General features: G+C 38.0%; 1 protein-coding gene across 1 annotated transcript; it reads left to right on the top strand.

Annotated features, from left to right (window-relative positions):
• The first annotated feature begins 211 nt into the window (after positions 1-211).
• LOC122563133 (acidic mammalian chitinase-like) lies at positions 212-11,801 on the top strand. The gene is made up of 12 exons (XM_043716585.1): positions 212-1,592; positions 3,350-3,379; positions 3,466-3,667; positions 5,072-5,128; positions 5,559-5,724; positions 6,359-6,483; positions 7,886-8,012; positions 8,125-8,307; positions 9,306-9,422; positions 9,727-9,865; positions 10,571-10,834; positions 11,637-11,801. The coding sequence occupies exons 1-11, from the start codon at positions 1,568-1,570 to the stop codon at positions 10,825-10,827; spliced, it is 1,428 nt and encodes a 475-aa protein (XP_043572520.1). The 5' UTR covers positions 212-1,567; the 3' UTR covers positions 10,828-10,834; positions 11,637-11,801.
• Positions 11,802-18,996: the final 7,195 nt, after the last annotated feature.

The following is an 18,996-nucleotide window of genomic DNA, read 5'->3' as shown; positions in this document are numbered from 1 at the left end:
ACTGGGAGTTTTATTGGACTAGTATTATAGAAATGAAGGTAAAACTTAGGTTAGAGAAAGAAGTTGTAAATAGTGTTAGTTAATTATTCTCTGTTATACTTTAAGAAATAAAACTGTTAATTTTTACTTTACATAGTTCTTGGTCACTCAAAGTTTTACAGATTACTGCACAGGATAAATCTTTTCTGTGGTGCTGGTTTTAAATTAAGCAAGAGAGTTTACCCCATGTCGTACAAGTTATCACCATGATCAGAGCTTCACTTACAAGTTAGTTGGATACTCCCCTTACACAAGAAGCATAAGAAGTACTGGCAGAATTAGGAAATGAACCCCTTGAACTTGTCATTGCTTGATGGTTCAGATTTAATTATTGTTAAGAAGAGATAAATGTTACTGAAGTTTTTAATCTTGCACTCAGCACAAATGCAAGAATGTCAAATTTCAAGCAATCACAAAAGGATACTGCTTGGTTGTCAAGTTAGCATGGATTAACCAACACATTCTCAACTGCAGCATGAATTTGCAAAATCCAATATAAATATCTACCATTAGACACGATTCTGAAATTGGACAGAATTTGCTAAACAATCCTGGGTGTGCTAATAGCTACACTAAACACCTTCCGATAAACATTGCAGCTTGTAACATGGCTGGTTTATAGTTTCTAGAAGCAATGGACATTTTCACGTGTGAACCATTCTCTACAAACAGAAAGAGACATTCTAGCCTTGTACATTTGCTGAATTACCCTGGAGCTTGGGTGTCCTATGTTGTGATCATTTGAAATTTGGCATTCTTGTATTTGTGCAACATCCTTCATTTTGGTCATCCACTGTGTTTTGGCACACACATTTACCTTATCTTTAGCTTTACATACAGTTGTATGCACCTTGATTGAAATACTAATAATTGATAATATTAATCAAAGGCTTCCAGGATTTTCTGACCATGTAATTAAGTTGCACAGCAATCATTTTTTCAAATAATACAGGTAATATGTGAGGCAAGAAATTACACCATTCTGGCCGAAAGTGCATCCTTTGCAAATTGGTTATAAATAGTTGTGCTACATCTCACATATTGGAAACATCGAAAGGTAGGAAATAGTTCATTTAAATTAGGCTCCTGCTCATCTTGCATGATCAATGCTTGATTTTCAAATTGCCCAGCGGTCAATGTGTGGACTTGCATATCCCAATTTGACCCTAACCAACAGAAAGATTCAGGCTTACTTGAACATGAAACATGGAGATTTGTCATTCTTCTTGATCCCAGAGTAAAAGACTATGTGCTGCTCAACTTTGCTCCTGGCCTCCATTCCTAGTATGACAGAGAGATTGGGGTTATAATGAAGGTCAACAATCTAGATGACATTACACAGGGGATAAGTTGTTATTCATGAGAAAGTGAAAATAATATTATGAAGGTAAGATAAGGAATATTACTTTTCCATTGTGACTGACACTTATCCAGTGATAAGACTAATGACGAATGGAATTATTTACTGTGGAAGATAAGCTCAGTGTATAAAAGTGAGAGTTGATGCTGACAACTCACCAGCTGCAAAATGGCAAAGCTTTTACTTGGAACAGGTAAGCCAGCATTATCAGTTATTACCTCTGATACTGTAAGACATTTCTTTATAAATTCAACCTTAGGATTCAAAGAAGAAATAGATAAAAGTAAAGATTCCTTCTTCAAAATCGAGGCTAATTGCGAAGAAATTGATTGTTAGCTTATTGTGGGAAGCATACTGTCAAGTGCACTTCAAATGACTCATTGATTATCCATCCCCTATTCCTCCACTAAATCTTCTGTGACAGTGCTGTGCATCCGATTGGTTCATCTGTGATGCAAAATGACATCAATGTATAAGTGTACAGGTTGAACAACCATCGTTAATTCTCAGATCTACCTGCTCCTAGTGGTGAAATTAATACAAGTAAGTAGAGTTAGATTACCTTGAGTGATAGCCGCAACACTGGAAGAAATCACTTTGCGTGGCACATTTGTAATATCACGAACCTCATGAGAATTAACTGGTTAAAATGGCAAAGGAATACCATGCAACTGCATTGGTCAAGTGCAGTGTGATTTCCTGAAGAAGTTTTCATTTGCAGGAATGCAGTCAGAAAGTCGTTGGGCATTTCAATTTCTGTTCACTTTGCTGGATTATGTCCACAATTAATTGAATAGAAGAATCCAATTGCACATTGGTAATAGTTATTGTGACCTGTTCTTTCTTTTCTAAAATGCTTAATCCTGTTTGGACTGTTACCGTTCAAAGAGAAAGTTGCAGGAATCTGAGGAAACATCAGAGTCAGTAGGACTAAGTCCACTCTTTGAATGGTCACAATGAGCTAAATGGCCCCTTTTTGTGTAGTAAGAGTCCATTACGTATCAATTGCAGTGCTTTACATGGCAAGTTAATAGAGATCCTAACACCACACGATCTGTCTGTAGCTTGATATTGTTGGTTACCTAAACTGAATCAATTGTGTGACAACTTGAAAGAAGGTTTTACAGCAATTGTCATTTAAACTTGATATGCCGATAGTTTCAGCAGCTCAGGTAAATGCACAAATTGAAAAGTTAGTATCAGACAAAAGTAACAATTTGAAGCTAGTCAAAATGAAATATTCGGCTGTTATATAAAATTATTCACTTTAAACTTTAAACTATAAACTAATTTTAAACTATCTCTTTAAACTCCTAGAGCTTGTGGATCAAATGGGCAAGCTATTTTAATAAATAAGAATATTGCACATTTACGTAGCACACTTGACTTAGAAAAACACTCAATTTCTATAGTCAGGACAAGCAGGAGTGCTCCCTGATAACACAGGATTGGGAATTACACCAATCCCTCTCCCTTTGTCCAAAATGTATTTCTCTTGTAAGGTAAATTAACTACGGAGACAGGACTGAGTCTAATTTCTGTTCCGTGAGAATACAGATGTCTATGAGGGTATAGGATGGATTGAAGTATCTGAGAAGCTCGTTGGGTTTATAGAGGTGGAAGATGTCTGCCTTTGCAGTGGAGAAACTATTGGCTTAGAATTTTAATGATGCACTGAATGCAACATAAATAGTTTGGAAATCTAGTTAACTCTGAAGCAATGATCAGGAAGGAGTTGGTGGGAAATTATGAGATGAGGGCTCTAGATGATGACTTCAGTATCTGTGTATGGTCTCAGCAAAAGGCAGTACAGAGCAAGGAACAGAGTTCGATCCAGAAAAGTTGTTAGCAGTCCGCAGTCATTCATATAAGGCCAATGTTATGAATCCTTGAACCTTTAAGCATATTTCAACTATAATATTGATTCTCATTCTATGTTCTTCATTACAGCATTGGTCTTGTTGGCATGCCTGGAACTGGGTAAGTCTTTGTGCTTTTCAAGGTTTTGTAAACTCCACGCAATGAGTAGAGACTCTGTGCTGATTGTCGTTTGTTATCACTGGCAGGCTCTGCCTACAGGCTGGTTTGTTACTTTACAAACTGGGCTCAGTACAGACCAGGAGCAGGGAAGTACAAGCCAGAGAATGTGGACCCTTGCTTGTGCACACATCTGATCTATGCTTTCGCTGGAATGAAGGACAATCAAATCTCCACCTATGAATGGAATGATGCAACCCTTTACCACTCATTCAACGGCCTTAAAAACAAGTATAATCATTATCTTAAATATTGCTAATGCATCGGCAATACTTAGAATAGCTTGAGGTTCTTGTTATATTTTGATGTGTATTGAGTCTCGGACTACTCTGGTGCACATGCTGATATGTATGTTTCATAGAGAGTACATTGTGCCCACATCTGTACATGTTGCAGAACATTCGGCTTTGGACAAAAATGTGAATTCGACACCATTTACCAACACAGAATGATTGAAATGGCCTTTGCATTTAAAGGATTCCAACTAGCAAGGCTTCAACCATCATCTTTTAAATATTTCACAATATTGATTCTGCTTACTAATATTGCAAATGGACAAAGAGCGATTTTGATCCCCTGTTTTTAAACTGCTCAGTTGCCACTTAGGCTAGTCTGTCCCTGAGAAAGTCTGGTGACTTGCTCGCATTGGTTTGAGATGGTGGCTCACCATGATTTTCTCAAGGGCATTTATGAATGGGCCGCCCCTGCTGGCCTGGCCAGCAACACCCTCATTCCTAACCAAATAAAGACAGAAGGTGCTTGTCTCCATCATGGACAAAGCAATCTGCTTGATCCACCCCTTTCCACAAACACATTCACCATTAATACATAGTCACAACAACGATCTGACAGAACTGAGGTGTATGAGGGGCTAGCAATTGGTCTTGGGTGAAACAAATTTTGTTAGTGCTTATCATTGAGAAGGTTAAATTTATCATCTACAGCCTTCATTCCTGACTTTCCCACCAACTACATAATGGCTGCTGTTTCAGAATGAGTCAAGTTGCTCAGTTACTCATGTTTTATTCAGTTGAGCTCCCAAGTCCATATTCTCTCCATCTCAAAAGTGGACTCCTTCCACCTTTATCATATTGACCAGCTTGTCTAATGCTTCAACCCATTTTCCACCTTCATCAATACCATTAACATCTTAAATCTCAATGGCACAAAAATTACCCTCAATCTTGCCTCCAGAGTGGCAGGACTTTGATATTCAAGATGTACTGCTGCAATGCATCATCATCTTCAATGGCACTTTCCAAACTTGTGGCCTCCACTACTGAGCTGCATTCCTGCTCAATTAAAATTTAGCACCAAAAGAAGAAAATAGACAATAGATGCAGGAGTAGGCCATTCTGCCCTTCGAGCCTGCACCACCATTTAATATGATCATGGCTGATCATCCTTAATCAGTATACTTATCTCCATAACCCTTGATTCCACTAACTCAAGAGTATACAAGCCCAGTCACTCCAGTCTTTCAGCGTAAGGTAGTCCTGCCATTCCAGGACTTGACCTCATGAAATAGTACTTTGTTTAGGACCGCAATGATTTTTAGTAGTTGCTAAAGTGTTTATTAATGCATTTACCTATGTTCCTTATTCTAACAGAACAACTTATTTATTTTTATGACAGAAATGGAAACCTTAAGACACTCCTGTCCATTGGAGGCTGGAACTTTGGAACTCAGAAGTAAGATAAAATATTTCAGTGTTGGGTAACAAGTCATTCTTTTCCAATTGTGTGTAATGTTAAAAAAAAAAGGGAAAGAGATGCTTTTTGAAGTGGTGACCATGTAGTTTTACACATATTATTAGTTCGTGAAAGTATTGTGATGATGTTCTGCTGAAAAATTATAAGTAGTTATGATGTGATGTCTATCCAAACGAAAAGATCGCTTCATTTTTATAGACTTATTTTAAGTTAATACACCTAATGAAGATTGATTGAATTGATTATCAGCAGCAATGCAATACTCTAAAATTATATTTTTCTACATTGTAATTAGTCTCCTGATCCAGTTTGCAAGTTTAATAGATGTGGAGTTCTTGAATATTCTTGGGACAATTGCTGAAAACAAAATGCACTTATTTCAATATTGCTTCATTCTACCCTCCTCTAGATTCACTGCCATGGTTTCCTCATCAGGAACTCGCCAAGTTTTCATTAAGTCTGTGATTAGTTTCCTGCGCGGTTATGGGTTTGATGGTTTGGATATTGATTGGGAATATCCTGGATCAAGAGGCAGCCCCCCACAAGACAAACATCTCTACACCGTGTTAGTGCAGGTAGGTCACATGTACTTATGCTTATTTCACTAGCTAAAACAAAGTATCTTTCAGTCTTTGTTTCAAATGTAGATTACCTTTCAGGGTGTCCACCAAGGATAGAGGTACAAGGATAGACATTTGAGCTTCTACTGCCTGCTCCATGCCATTCAATGAAATCATTGCTGACCTATGACCTAACTAGCGATTATAGAAGCTGATGTAAATTGCAGTTTCACAGACTTTCTTGAGCATGGAAGTGTAATATTCAACCATGAGAAATATCAATTTAGACAGAAAAGTATTTTGATTGCAATCTCCTTACTAACTGTGATAGAATTCTCTCCTCTGGGTCCTGAGTCCTAATAGCTACTCCAGGGAAGTAAATCTGCCATTCTTACTCGGTCTGGCCTATATGTGAGCCCTGTAAGTAATAAACACTAACGTAGCCAATGTCTCTCAAATCTTGTGAATGAATTTTTAAAAAGTTCCATTTATGTAGTCGAACTTCTGGCTGTACCCAATGATTATGAAGAATATTATCTGACATTGGATTCATTTTATAAAAGCAGCAAATTCATTAGGCTGTGTTTGAAACCGTCCAGTTTGTGTGGATATGTTACAAAGTGAATCCTTGTTTACTTTTGACTTCCAGGAACTGATGGCAGCCTTTGAAGCTGAGGGGAAAAGCACAGGCAGACCAAGACTGCTGCTCTCTGCTGCAGTTGCTGGTGGGAAGAGTAACATTGATTCTGGCTATGAGGTTGCTCAGCTTGGAAAGTAAGTACCTATGTTTGTCATACAGGACTCTCTATGTAGCGAAATCCTTTATCCTTGCACTTACTTGCTAGTTCAGGAAAAGTAATTACTTAGCAGACAAGCTAAACAGAACTCAGTTAAGAATCTAAATACAGGTAATTTTGCGTTTCTTTAACACAAATTTGCTGTAACGCAATTAATGAATTGGGGACACTGTTTCTAAAGCACGAACTTTTAAAACATGTGTTGGCTGTAACGTAATTACATCGCCTACACTTTAAGCACTTTTTCTAAAGCAGGATTTCCCTAGGATACAGGGTTGCACAAGAATGCAACCATCATGCTACAGAAGAACTATCTTTGGAACTATCTCAGATGAATATAGACCTTTTGCTTCAAAACCTGCTTGAGAATTTTGCTGATCATGTTCTAATAATCAGTGGCTAGTGTGTTTCATTAATTTGCTGAAAATGTGTTGCTGGAAAAGCGCAGCAGGTCAGGCAGCATCCAAAGAGCAGGAGAATCGATGTTTCAGGCATGAGCCCTTCTTCAGCCCTTCCTGAAGAAGGGCTCATGCCCGAAACATCGATTCTCCTGCTCCTTGGATGCTGCCTGACCTGCTGCGCTTTTCCAGCAACACATTTTCAGCTCTGATCTCCAGCATCTGCAGTCCTCACTTTCTCCTGTTTCACTAATTTCCCAATCTGTTTTTCAAAGTAATCTGGGGTCATTTAAAAAAAACTCTCAAATTATTTAAATATTATGGCAATACACAAAAGGAACTCAGCACTGTAACATTTTGAGTCAGACTTTACAAGTTAAAAATCTACTCAAGGATGTAAACATCTGTTTTCAACTTGAAACTCCCATGCCAATATTCAGGGAATGCTGCATATTCATCTTCCAGTTGAGAAGATAAATTGGAATCTAGCCTGCATTGTTAAATAATGGAAGATCTCTGAAAGAAATATGAAAGAAGAGCCTCCCTTTTACTCTGTCCAACATTCATTCATCAGCCAAATGGCACCAGATCCCTTTCTTCACGAGAAAACCCAACCCAAGCCAACCTGCCTGCTTATGGACCTCCCCATCAATTCACCCCAGCTGCCAGGTTGGACTGGAACTCCACATCACCATCCCACCTCCCTACATGTAAGACCTGACTGGACTCCCTCACCCACTTCCCGGGAAGGTGGAGGGTGTTCCATTGGGCATTCATTCCAATACAATGGTGACTGCATGTCGGAAATTATCTATCAATCATGAACCACTTTGGGGTATCATGAGATCATGAAACATCCAGTATAAATGTTACATTTTGCTCTTTTTCTGTAGTCAGAGTACATTTATTTATTGACCTACACTTCAATCATTTAGTTCAGTAAACACCCTCTCAGTATAATTCACATTTCCTCTCATACAGAGTTATTGACTTTTTCAATGTGATGACATACGATTTCTTTGGACCCTGGAGCCATACCACTGGAGAAAACAGCCCTCTTTATGCTCTCTCTAATTCCCAAAGTGCTCTCAACTTGGAGTTTAATGTGGTACGTACTCATGAAAATCAAATTCAATTGTTTCATTTTTTTTTTGATAAATAGGTAACTATCTTCAATCAGATTGCTTGCAAAGTACTTCGATGTATTTTTTTTCCTGCAGAACTATGCAATGAATTATTGGAAAGACAATGGAGCACCTGCAGAGAAACTGAATGTTGGATTCCCTACATATGGCCACACCTTCAGACTGACCTCATCTGACACTGGAGTTGGAGCCCCAGCATCAGGTGCTGGACCAGCTGGGCAGTACACCAGACAAGCTGGATTCTTGGCATATTATGAGGTATGAATAGTATTTGAGCTTCTTTATTCTGTAAAATTTACATTCACAAATACTAACTACACAAGGACCGAAATATACCCTCCAAATTGATCAAGAACATCTACATTATTCGCACCATATAAAGGTCCTGAGGTGGATTAAGTAACATCTTATGATGTACCTTACAAGCAATGGCTGCCAAAATATCAATGCTCAGCTTGATGCCAGGGGAACAAGAGCTCAGACACCTGTTATCATCCACGGACATAACAGACATGATGGCTCACTCTCCATCATCAGAAATTGCCCAACTATCTTACTCAGCAAGGCTCCTTAGTTTTCAAAAACCACTTTCCTAAATCACAATCTGTAGCATCTAGAGGGACAAGGGCAGCATATGCATGGGTGCAATAACACATAAATTCCCCTGACTTGCAACAGTATTGCCATTCCTTCCATATTGCTAGGTGATAATCCCGGAACTGCCATCCTCACAGCGCTATGGGTGCATCCACATCAAATGGATTGAACCAATTCAACAAGGCTTTTCACTACCAGCACCAGAGCCATTAAGGATGGGTAGTGAAAGCTGGTTTAGCCAATGATGCTCACATCTTGTGAATGAATATTAAAATCTTACCCTCCACAACAAATTCTAGTTTACCTTACACAATAGTTTGGGTCAATCCTTCACAGTCTGTGCACTGTACGTGAGCATGTTTGTATTGGAAAGGCAAGGAAGCTGCTGTTGATGTCAGCTCCCAAATCAACATATATGTGTGAATAAAGTGCAGATATGCCTTTGGCTTCTCCAGTGCCCCAGCTTTGGAACATGTAGTATAATGAATCATTAATTATCTTTTAATGAAATTACTATGAATTAAGATGTTTTCAACAGCAAAAAAGAGTGCCTCCAAATTGTGTGTTGTAATTGAGAGAAGATAAAACCAACAAAGCAATGTGAAAATAAAAGGATTGCCACTCAAGATTTTTGTGCTGATACCTCTCTCTTCTGTTAGATCTGCACATTTTTGCAAAGTGCCACCATGAAATGGGATGCTTCACAGATGGTTCCATATGCCTATAAAGGAAATGAATGGGTTGGATATGACAACGTGCAAAGCTTTAAGGACAAGGTATCTTTGATAAATGTTATAAACTTTTCATTTAATACTTTTTGCAATGTGTGATTTATAGTATGCAATCAGTTCATTATAACTAGCATTCGAATCACATTGTGATGTTAAACAATGGTATAAGCAGAACATCACACCATTTGATAAAGGAAGCTTAGAGGAGGCACTTTATAAAACAAAGTATATCTAATACTGAACTTGAGTCCTGAGTCTCAGCCTAAATGATGAAGCCAAGGAAAAATTGTAAACAATTTGTCTTGCAAACAAGAACTTGTGAAGTGAATTTGTGAACAATGTTTTCCAGATTGAGTGGCTGAAAAAGAACAATTATGGAGGAGTTATGGTCTGGGATCTTGCTCTGGATGACTTCTCCGGTGCTTTCTGCAACCAGGGACCTTATCCTCTCATCAACACCCTGCACACAGGGCTTGGAATCTCTGCGGGTAATTGTCAGGGTTCTTTATACTTGGATTTTTTTACTTACTGCTATCACAGAATCAGCAGTCATTAATGAGTAAAATAACAGAGGAATTATTTGGGCACCTAAATGTATTTCACTTTTGACATTGTTTGGGGAAAAACAATCTGACGACTAGCATGTTGCTAAACATTTACACGTATGGAGTTCCCAAAGCAGGACGACCTTTGCAATAAAATATTGAAACTTGTATGTTTTCATAAAAACATTTTCACACGTTAACAGGCAAAGTTGTTCATTTTTACAGGTTATATTTTCTAGTATGTATTAGCACTTAATTAATTTAAAGATGTGCAATTTAAAGATCTGAAATTAAATGGGCAATATACTGTCATGCCAGTTTATCAAGTTTATTTATATTACAGGGATCTCAATAACATTTGTCATTCATTTTGTGCAACTTAATGTAAAATCAAACTATAGTTAAATCACATTTCAAAGTTTGCACTCTAACAAACACACCCTCTGCACATAATCAGCAATGTCACAAGACTTTCTCAGTGGCTCTGAGTAAATTGGTCGTGCATGCAGTTTCTTCCTGATACTACCAAGAATTGTGTTCTTCCAAAAGAGTTTAAATGCGCAATCAGTCTTTGACTGGCCATGCTTATCTTCATTTGTTATCAATTTTGAAGGAAGTGATGAATCAATGAATTTTGTTTCTTTCTAGCCTGTGTCCCATCTAAAACAACACTGCGACCAGCTGTTCCTCCTACCCAGGCTCCTAGTGGTGGTGGCAGCAGTGGTGGTGGTGGCAGCAGTGGTAGTGGTGGAAGTGGGTTCTGTGCTGGCAAAGCAAATGGTGTCTACATTGATCCAAAAGACAAGAACAAATTTTACCAGTGTGTAAATGGAGTGACCTACCTGAAGAATTGTGCTGTTGGATTAGTCTTTGATCCTTCTTGTGACTGTTGCAACTGGCCTTAAGTAGAAGGTAGGGATTCTTACTAATCTAAGCAACAGTTGAAATCACCCATTCTGTGTAATTCAATCAAGTGCAATTGGTGTAAAATGCCTCATTTGGGAGCCCTAAAAAAAATCAAAAGCAGATCAAAATGCATGGGCAAACTTTGACATGACTTTTTGGATCTACAATGTCAAGAAATCTGAAAATGTGCAACACAAATGACAACATTTTCCTTTGGGTTAAAATGAATGATATGTTCTAAAAGCTAGTGTTATTTCCATTTGTTTATGAGATGCGGGTGTTATTAGGAAGTAGGAGAAAGTGAGGACTGAAGATACTGGAGAGTTTTAGGTATAAGCCCTTCATCAGCCAGAAACGTTGACTCCCCTTCTCCTTGGATGCTGCCTGACCTGCTGTGCTTTTGCCAGAGACAAACTTATAGACTCTGCTGTTAGGAAGGCCAACTTTTATAGCCCATCATTACCATTAAGGAGGTGGTGGTGTGGTCGCTGTCTTGAACTGCTATAGTCCCTGAGGCAGTGCTCTGCTATCAGGGATGTCTGTAATTCTATTTTCACAAAACAAAGTTGTAGCTTTGTAATTTAGCCCAATCTGCTTTTACATACGTTTCAGAAGCTGGTTGTGGAAGTAGGGAGTTGTTGGAAATGAGGTTTTGGGTGAAGTTGTGTTCCTGGGAGGGAGAGAAATGATAAAGCAAGAAAATAATTATAATTAGAAAGTCTCCTTATATATGCTGTTTATGCCACTGACATGATATTGAAATATTATTGTTGAATGGGTGAATACTAATATATTTTTTATTTTTCAGGTTTGCCATTTATCTTCGTTGAGCACCAGTGAAGCTGTAACAGGTCTTCAGTTTAATTACTGAAGTGACACAGCTTTGTAAATAATGTCAACTAATGTACCACATCTAACTTGTCTCAACTGAAGATATAAATTGCAGTTTAAACAGCAAAATAAAATCATTAAGTCATACATAAAACAGTTCGCTTGGTGCATTTTTTAAAATTAAAGGCATACAACAATTTCAGGTGTAAGGAATCAGCTTCATGAATTTAGTTTTGATATAACAGTTCAAGGCAGAAATATTCATTTGAAATTTTGACACAAACCCACTGTACAATATTTCCATATGTCCAGGCATCCTCGCACTTCACTGAGCAAGCTGTGGTCAGCTTGATTCCCACCTGCCTATGGGGAATATTTTTATTTATTCATGGGATGTTAGTGGATTAATTAAGACCAGCACTTGTTTCTCTTCCCTAATTGTCCTTGAAAAGATGGTGGTGTGCTGCCTTCTTTGATAGTTGCTGTCCATGTAGTGGAGGTACACCCCCAGCACTGTTAGCCAGAGAGGTCCAGGACGTCGACACAATCATTGTGAAGGAATGTATATCGAGTTCTGTACCAGGATATTTTGTTACATGGATGCAAACTTGAAGGAAATGCTATTCATTTCCACTTGCTCTCCTTGTCCCTCTGGTTGATAAGCTTGTGGTTTGTAAATTTGTGTCAAAGACGGCTTGGCAGGTTACATCTTGTGGGTACACATGGTTGTCATTGTGTGCCATTGGTAGGGTTTGCTATGTTCTGGACTGTATTGAACTTTTCAGATGCTGTGAATCTGCAGCAGGATTTTGGTGGCGTTTCTTCTTGCCTGGATAGGATATAGGACCAGATTATAGATTGTTGTTCTAACGGTATTTATCTATCCCTGCATCTGAATGCTTCTTTGTGGGTGCAAAAAAAAAAGAGACAAATAGAATTAAAAATCTGAAACAAAACAGAAAATTGTTTTCTCCAAAGTTATTGTATATAAGGCTTTAAGACAGAAGAACAGAAGTGAGCAATTCAGCTCACCAAGTCTGTTCCATCATTCAATGAGATCATGGCTAATCTGATAATCCTCAACTTCATTTTCCTATAACCCTTGATTTCCCGACTGATTAAAAGTTAAAAATTCTCAGCCTTTAGTGTACTTAATGACTCAGCCTCAGCAGCCCTCTGTGGTATTGAATTCCACCAATTCACTAACCTCAAAAAGAAGAAATTCCTCCACATCACATTTAAAATATGCAAACCTTTATTCTGAGAATATGCCCTCTTATTCTAGGCTCTCCCACAAGGGGAAACAACTTTTTGGCATCTACCTTTCAAGATCTCTAAAGACCTTCTTTGTTTCAATAAGGTCCCTTCTCATTCTTCTACATTCCGATGAGTACAGGCCCAATCTACTCGACCTTACTAAGACAGCCCTTCTTGGTAGGAGGAGAAGGCAGAATGGAGTGGATGGAATTCTGAAGAAATTGGTCACGAAGCCTCTCTAGACTTGAAATGTTAACTCTGTTTCACTCTCACAGATGCTGTTGGACCTGCTGAGTTTCTATAGCACTTATTGCTTTTATTTCAAACTGTACTTACGGGTTCATGGTATCTTTTATGTTTGGCATTTTGTACTGAAAGAAAATAGACAATGAAATACAAGGAAATGAGGCAGCTTGAACAACTCAAACAGTCATTGTTTACAGTTATATCGTTTGAGAATCTCTGTGCTCTTGTCATTCCACGTTTCAATTAATAAAGTATCCTGCATGTCACCATCCTTGTTGTCCTTCTTTCTTCAGAGATTTGTGACATGCAGTCCACTGTCCATCTAGACTTCTTAGTAGCCTGCCCACAGTGTTATTCATCAGTACACTGTAGCTATTGTGTGTTTCAACTACAAAACATACCACAGAAACTTTGTGGTCGGCACGGTGGCACAGTGGTTAGCACTGCTGCCTCACAGCGCCAGAGACCCGGGTTCACTTGTTGGGCCGAAGGGCCTGTTTCCACACTGTAAGTAATCTAATCTAATCTAATCTAATCTAATCTTGTTACTTACCTTTAGTTCCATGGGCCCTTACATTTCTGACTAATCTGTCACATGAGGCCCTGTCCACAAATTAGGTTAGGCTGACCTATCTGCAGTTACCCAGTGTATCCATTCCTCCCTTTTAAACAACAATGCAAAATTAGCAGGCTTTGAATCCTATAGTAATACACCTATAGCCAGAGAGGATTGGCAAACTGACTTACTATTTCTACTCTTGTTTCTCTTCACAGATTGGGAGACATCTCACTTGGGCCTTATCCATATTCAAATTCCTTCATATTTCCTTTGTTACTGTGTTTATTATTTCACGCACTTCCTCCTAAATAGGAAAGATTACTTTGTCTTCCTCTTTTACAAAAATAAATGATTGGCATTCATTCAGATAAAACACCACATCTTCAACCTCTCCACAAAAGGTACCTTTTGATCTCAAATGAGCGTAGATCTCTTGTTTGTTTTTAAATAATGACAAAGCAATTTGGGTTTTCCTTAATTTTACTCACCAAGCATTTTGATACCTTCTTACTGATTTCCTATTCCCTTTTTAATGTTGTGGTTGCACTTTCTACATTTTACTGCATTAAGCTCACTGTACCTGTTATAGGCTTCCCTCCTATTCAATCTTATCCTTTGTGAAATGCTTCTTGATGTGAAGTGTATCTAGGTTTGGGACCCACCCTTTTATCTATGGGAATGTGTTTGCTCTGCTCTTACATTCTTTCCACTCTGAATGCTCCCCCACCATTGCTCTGTCACTGATTTACCTTCAAGCAGTTGTTTCTAATGCACTTTTGTTGAACCTTATCATCACTTTTCAAAATAGCCTTTTCCACAGTTTAGAATGTTCATGTCCTCTTTACTTTGTTTTATATTATTTAATATGATTCAGTAGTAATAAGCAGGTCCACATTTGGGGTGTAGAGTTGGTTGATGCATAAAAATTTCTCTACTGTATGGGTAAGGCATTCAGAAGTGAATAACTGAGATAAGACAGCACTATTACAGATGGGAATGTATGATTATAGTGTGAGAAACTTGTGGATGTAGTTTTTCATGACAAATTTTGACATGAGAATTTTGAAGGAAACTATAGGTACAAGAAGTGCAAAAAGAAATGAAGTTTCAGATGCAGAAATGACTTTCATATGCAATATTTGTTAATGCATCATTTTGTAGCACTAGGTTGTAATTCACATTAAATTGGGTTACATTTAATAATTCTTACAAACCATTTGTTTTAATAAATATGTTCAATATGTTGATCAATTGTTAAGCTCCTTGACTGCATATAATTCCTCTGGATCATCATATCTAAAATCCACCTCATACAGGTGATCTAACAGATCATAGTATGCTGAAACTCTAAGCTATGATAAGTTTATGTGGCCTGGGAGCATTACCAAAAAAATGTATTATTGTAACAGACAGTGAAAATAAAAATATCAAATCTTTCTATAATTATTTTTACATAGTAGAATGCACAAAAAATCTAACAATCCAAGTAAAACATATACCTTGTAAAATGAAATATTCCAAATTTCTTAACTGTTCCTAATCCTCAGGTCACTTTTTAAATGCCAATTTGCATGCCTGTTTTTTCCATCTAATTCTATTTCAAACTTCCCTTGTATGCCAAAGCCTGGCCACTGTTCTCTTTGCACTCTTATGCCGGACTGGAACAAACAATTTTGTAGTTCACCCATTTGCTTTTTAAACATTTGCCACCACATATCCATTGTCATTCTTTTCAGTAACATTTGTCAACTCGTCAGAGCCAACTCATGCCTCACACTATTGCAGTTCCCTCCATTAAGTTTCAAGAATTTTGTCTCAGAATCAACTACTTTACTGTCCACCTTGATGAAGAATTCTATCATCTTGTGGTCACTCATCATCAAGGTGTCTCTCATAACTAGATTACCAATTAATCCTCTCTCATTGCATAATACCCAATCTAAGATGGCATGTTCTCCAGTTGGTTCCTCAACACATTTGCCCAGAAAACCAGCCTATATGTGCTATAGAATTTCCTGCTCTGTGGTATTGTGACCGATTTGATTCACCTAATCATCCTGCAGATTAATGTCATCCATAATCACAGGTATTTCTTTACTGCATGCATCTCTGATTTCCTGTTTAATGTCAATCCCAACATCACCATGTGGTATATATTAACACCTCTCCCCCTCAAATGTTTTTTGTCCCTTGATATTTCTCAGTTACACCAAGATAGATTCTCCATTGCTTGAGTTAATATAATTCCTCAATATTATGTTTATATCCTCTTTAACCAGTAATGCAACCCCATCTCTTTTTCCTTTTTGTCTGCCCTTTCTGAAAAACTGGATGTTCAGTTCCCATCCTTTCTCACCCTGTAGCCATGTCACTATAATCCCAGTATATCACAGTCATTCACATCTATTTGCATGATTCATTCATCCAATTTCATTCAGTCAGAAAGTCTTGAGGCTCATCATTATACTGTTCCTTCCTCCATTCCTGCTGTTTTTATTGTGGCCCTGTTTGAATCGGGCCTTTGATTCCTCTGCCTATCACTTCTCTTATTTCCCCTTCTGTCTTTTGTTCTTGTCCTTAATTCCCCTCTCCCCATTGCATAGCTTCCCATTCCTTGTCAATTTAGTTTAAATCCTCCCCTACCAGTCGAGCAAATACTCCCCCTACAGCATCAGTCCCAGTCTTGCCCAGATGTAACCCATCGCATTTGTACTGGTCCCACCTCCCCCAGAACTGGCCCCAATGCCCCAGGAATCTGAAACTCTCCCTTCATGTGATCTCTTTAGTCACATGTTCATTCAAGATATCCTGTTATTTATATCCTGATTAGCATGTGGTACTGGTAATAATTTCAAAATCTCCATCTTTGAAGTCCTATTTTTCAGCTTGCTTCCAAACTCTCTATATTCTGCTTTTAGGACCCCATCCCTATTTTTCTCTATGTCATTGGTACCAATGAACACCAGTCTTTGGCTGCTCATCGTCTCCATCCAGGATGCCCTCTAATGAGTTTTTAATCTACAGCAAACAAGAACGATTATGCACATCACAACTTACTAAAGGGAAGCAGCAATACAATCTACATGAAATTGAACAATTTTCTTTCATGATTTTTGACAACAAAGGCACTGATAATGTCCTCAAATGATAACCTATAAAGTTTCAATGCATATAGTTGGTGCTGCACTGTTTTTCTTGCAGTGTTGTTATCCACAATCGAACCTTAATGTTTTCCAGCAGTGAAAATGACCTTCCTTCTGAGCTGTTTGTTATCACTTGACTCAAAAAACTGAAATATTACATCCATATATGGGAAAGCCAATTGTATCTTATCTTGGATGATAAGTTAATACAAGACCTAGTGGCATAAAATATCCTTTATCTGAATAATTTTCCAAGATATAAACTTTGAAAGATTTATTTTTTTCCAATGACGTTAATACCAGCATTGTCAGCTTTACACCTACGGACAACTCCTTTTTTGAGTCATCTAAATTAACCAAAACTGAAAAATTATTTGCAACAATTTATTGCTTTTCCTTCATGTTGGCTTCAAGTGCACCCATCATAGGAATGGAAAATGTCACTTGAAACCTCTCTCTGTTGGAGAAAGTGTTTCAAAACCATTACGTGTATCACCATTATTGACATTTTCTTTTCTTATTTTTCCTGTGGTCTTATCTCTGTTGTCAACATCAGGCCTGAGTTCAACTTCATCAAAACTTTCTTGGGTTTCTTTTAAGGAGTTAGAGAGTGTTGTGTCAAGCTTTGCACATCTGCTAAGAGCTTTCTTTGCATCCTATAGAACTTTACGTTACTGACCTAAGAAACGATGACAATGTTCAAACATGAACACAAATTCCTAACTTCCAGTTTCTTCTGTAGAATGCCTGCTTCTTTCCTTGTATTACCATCAGTATAGAAATGAGTAAGAGCATCCATGAATTGAACAGAACTCTCTTACGCAGTAAGAGTCCCACCTATGGTCACGGAGATGCTCTGGTATGGTGGAATCAAGACCTGTAAATGTTTGAGCACCATCCAGTACTTTGTAACAACAGAGATGAGTATGTATACCTATTGCACAGTAACAAATAATTCACTGCGTTTGGAAATAATCAACTGTAGCACAGCCAACAAGATTCAATGAATGTCCACCAGATGAAATATATATAAAATACTTATTTTTCTCTTGAGGTTTCAGCTGCATGCTATCCTTCCATGCCTGCTGCATTATCGTATAACTGCAGTCACTGAAGTCAACATTTCAGTCATAGCCTGGATATTGCAGCACCTTGTGGGCTGTACTTTCATCACCATGCTTTTTGAATTCAAAAGAAGTTGCAACCTTTTCACTGAGATAATCACCATTAACTGACCCATATCAATAATAAGCAACAACACTTAATTGACCAAAATCTGGAGGACCTGCTGCAGAGCTGAGAGATAAACTGAAATATATCGCTTTCTCAAGTCATAAAGAAGTAGATCCTTCTTTACAGCAATGAGCTAGATGAGTTCATCACCTTTTAGTATCGACAGGTACAATGGCTTCCCAGATCCACAGCTTCCAGGATGTTTCATATGGCTGGCAGACCAAACAGCAATGGGTTCTGTCACATCAAGAATGTTCCTGTTATATGACAATGCACAGTTTCATATCCTCCCCTAAAAGCTCATCTAACGTCTGGTTTTGTTTATGTGCACAGAACTGCTATAACATGTTCAAGAGCATACCACAAGTACATTTGGCCCAACTCATGTGGTCTTCCAGCTGTGAATCCAACATTAACGCACATTGCCTCTTCAAAAGCTTTTCTGGGATCCTCAGAATTTTCATGATTTTGATTTCGTACAAGATTTCACCAATCGCTAAACCCACTACTAGTGTTATGACACAGCAATAAACAGCTAAACCAAATCAACCTTTCTAAATCTTTCTTCACAACACAATAAAATAGGAAAGTTAAACCATCAAAGAACACCCCACCACCTTTCCTGAGCCCAACCACCATCACCCTGCCCCCCACCACCAGGAAGGAAATAGTCCTTATGAATAATAATTTGATTGTTTTTTGAATTACTGCATTGATTTCTAAAAAACGTAATTTCATTGTTGATATTCCAGAGTTCCTTCCTGCATCCAAATTATGTATCATTGTTGGTCAAGACTCCCAGAGACTGAAATTACTGGATTGACTGATCTATTTTCTTCATCTAGGATTTCAGGCTCTGTAACATTTCCAGGTATGGTAGTCGCAGTCACATCTGTCTC

Source organism: Chiloscyllium plagiosum, chromosome 26 (genome assembly GCF_004010195.1).
Source record: "Chiloscyllium plagiosum isolate BGI_BamShark_2017 chromosome 26, ASM401019v2, whole genome shotgun sequence".
NCBI lineage: Eukaryota > Metazoa > Chordata > Chondrichthyes > Orectolobiformes > Hemiscylliidae > Chiloscyllium > Chiloscyllium plagiosum.
Note: the sequence above shows the minus strand (reverse complement) of the source record. Positions and strands in the feature narration are given on the sequence as shown.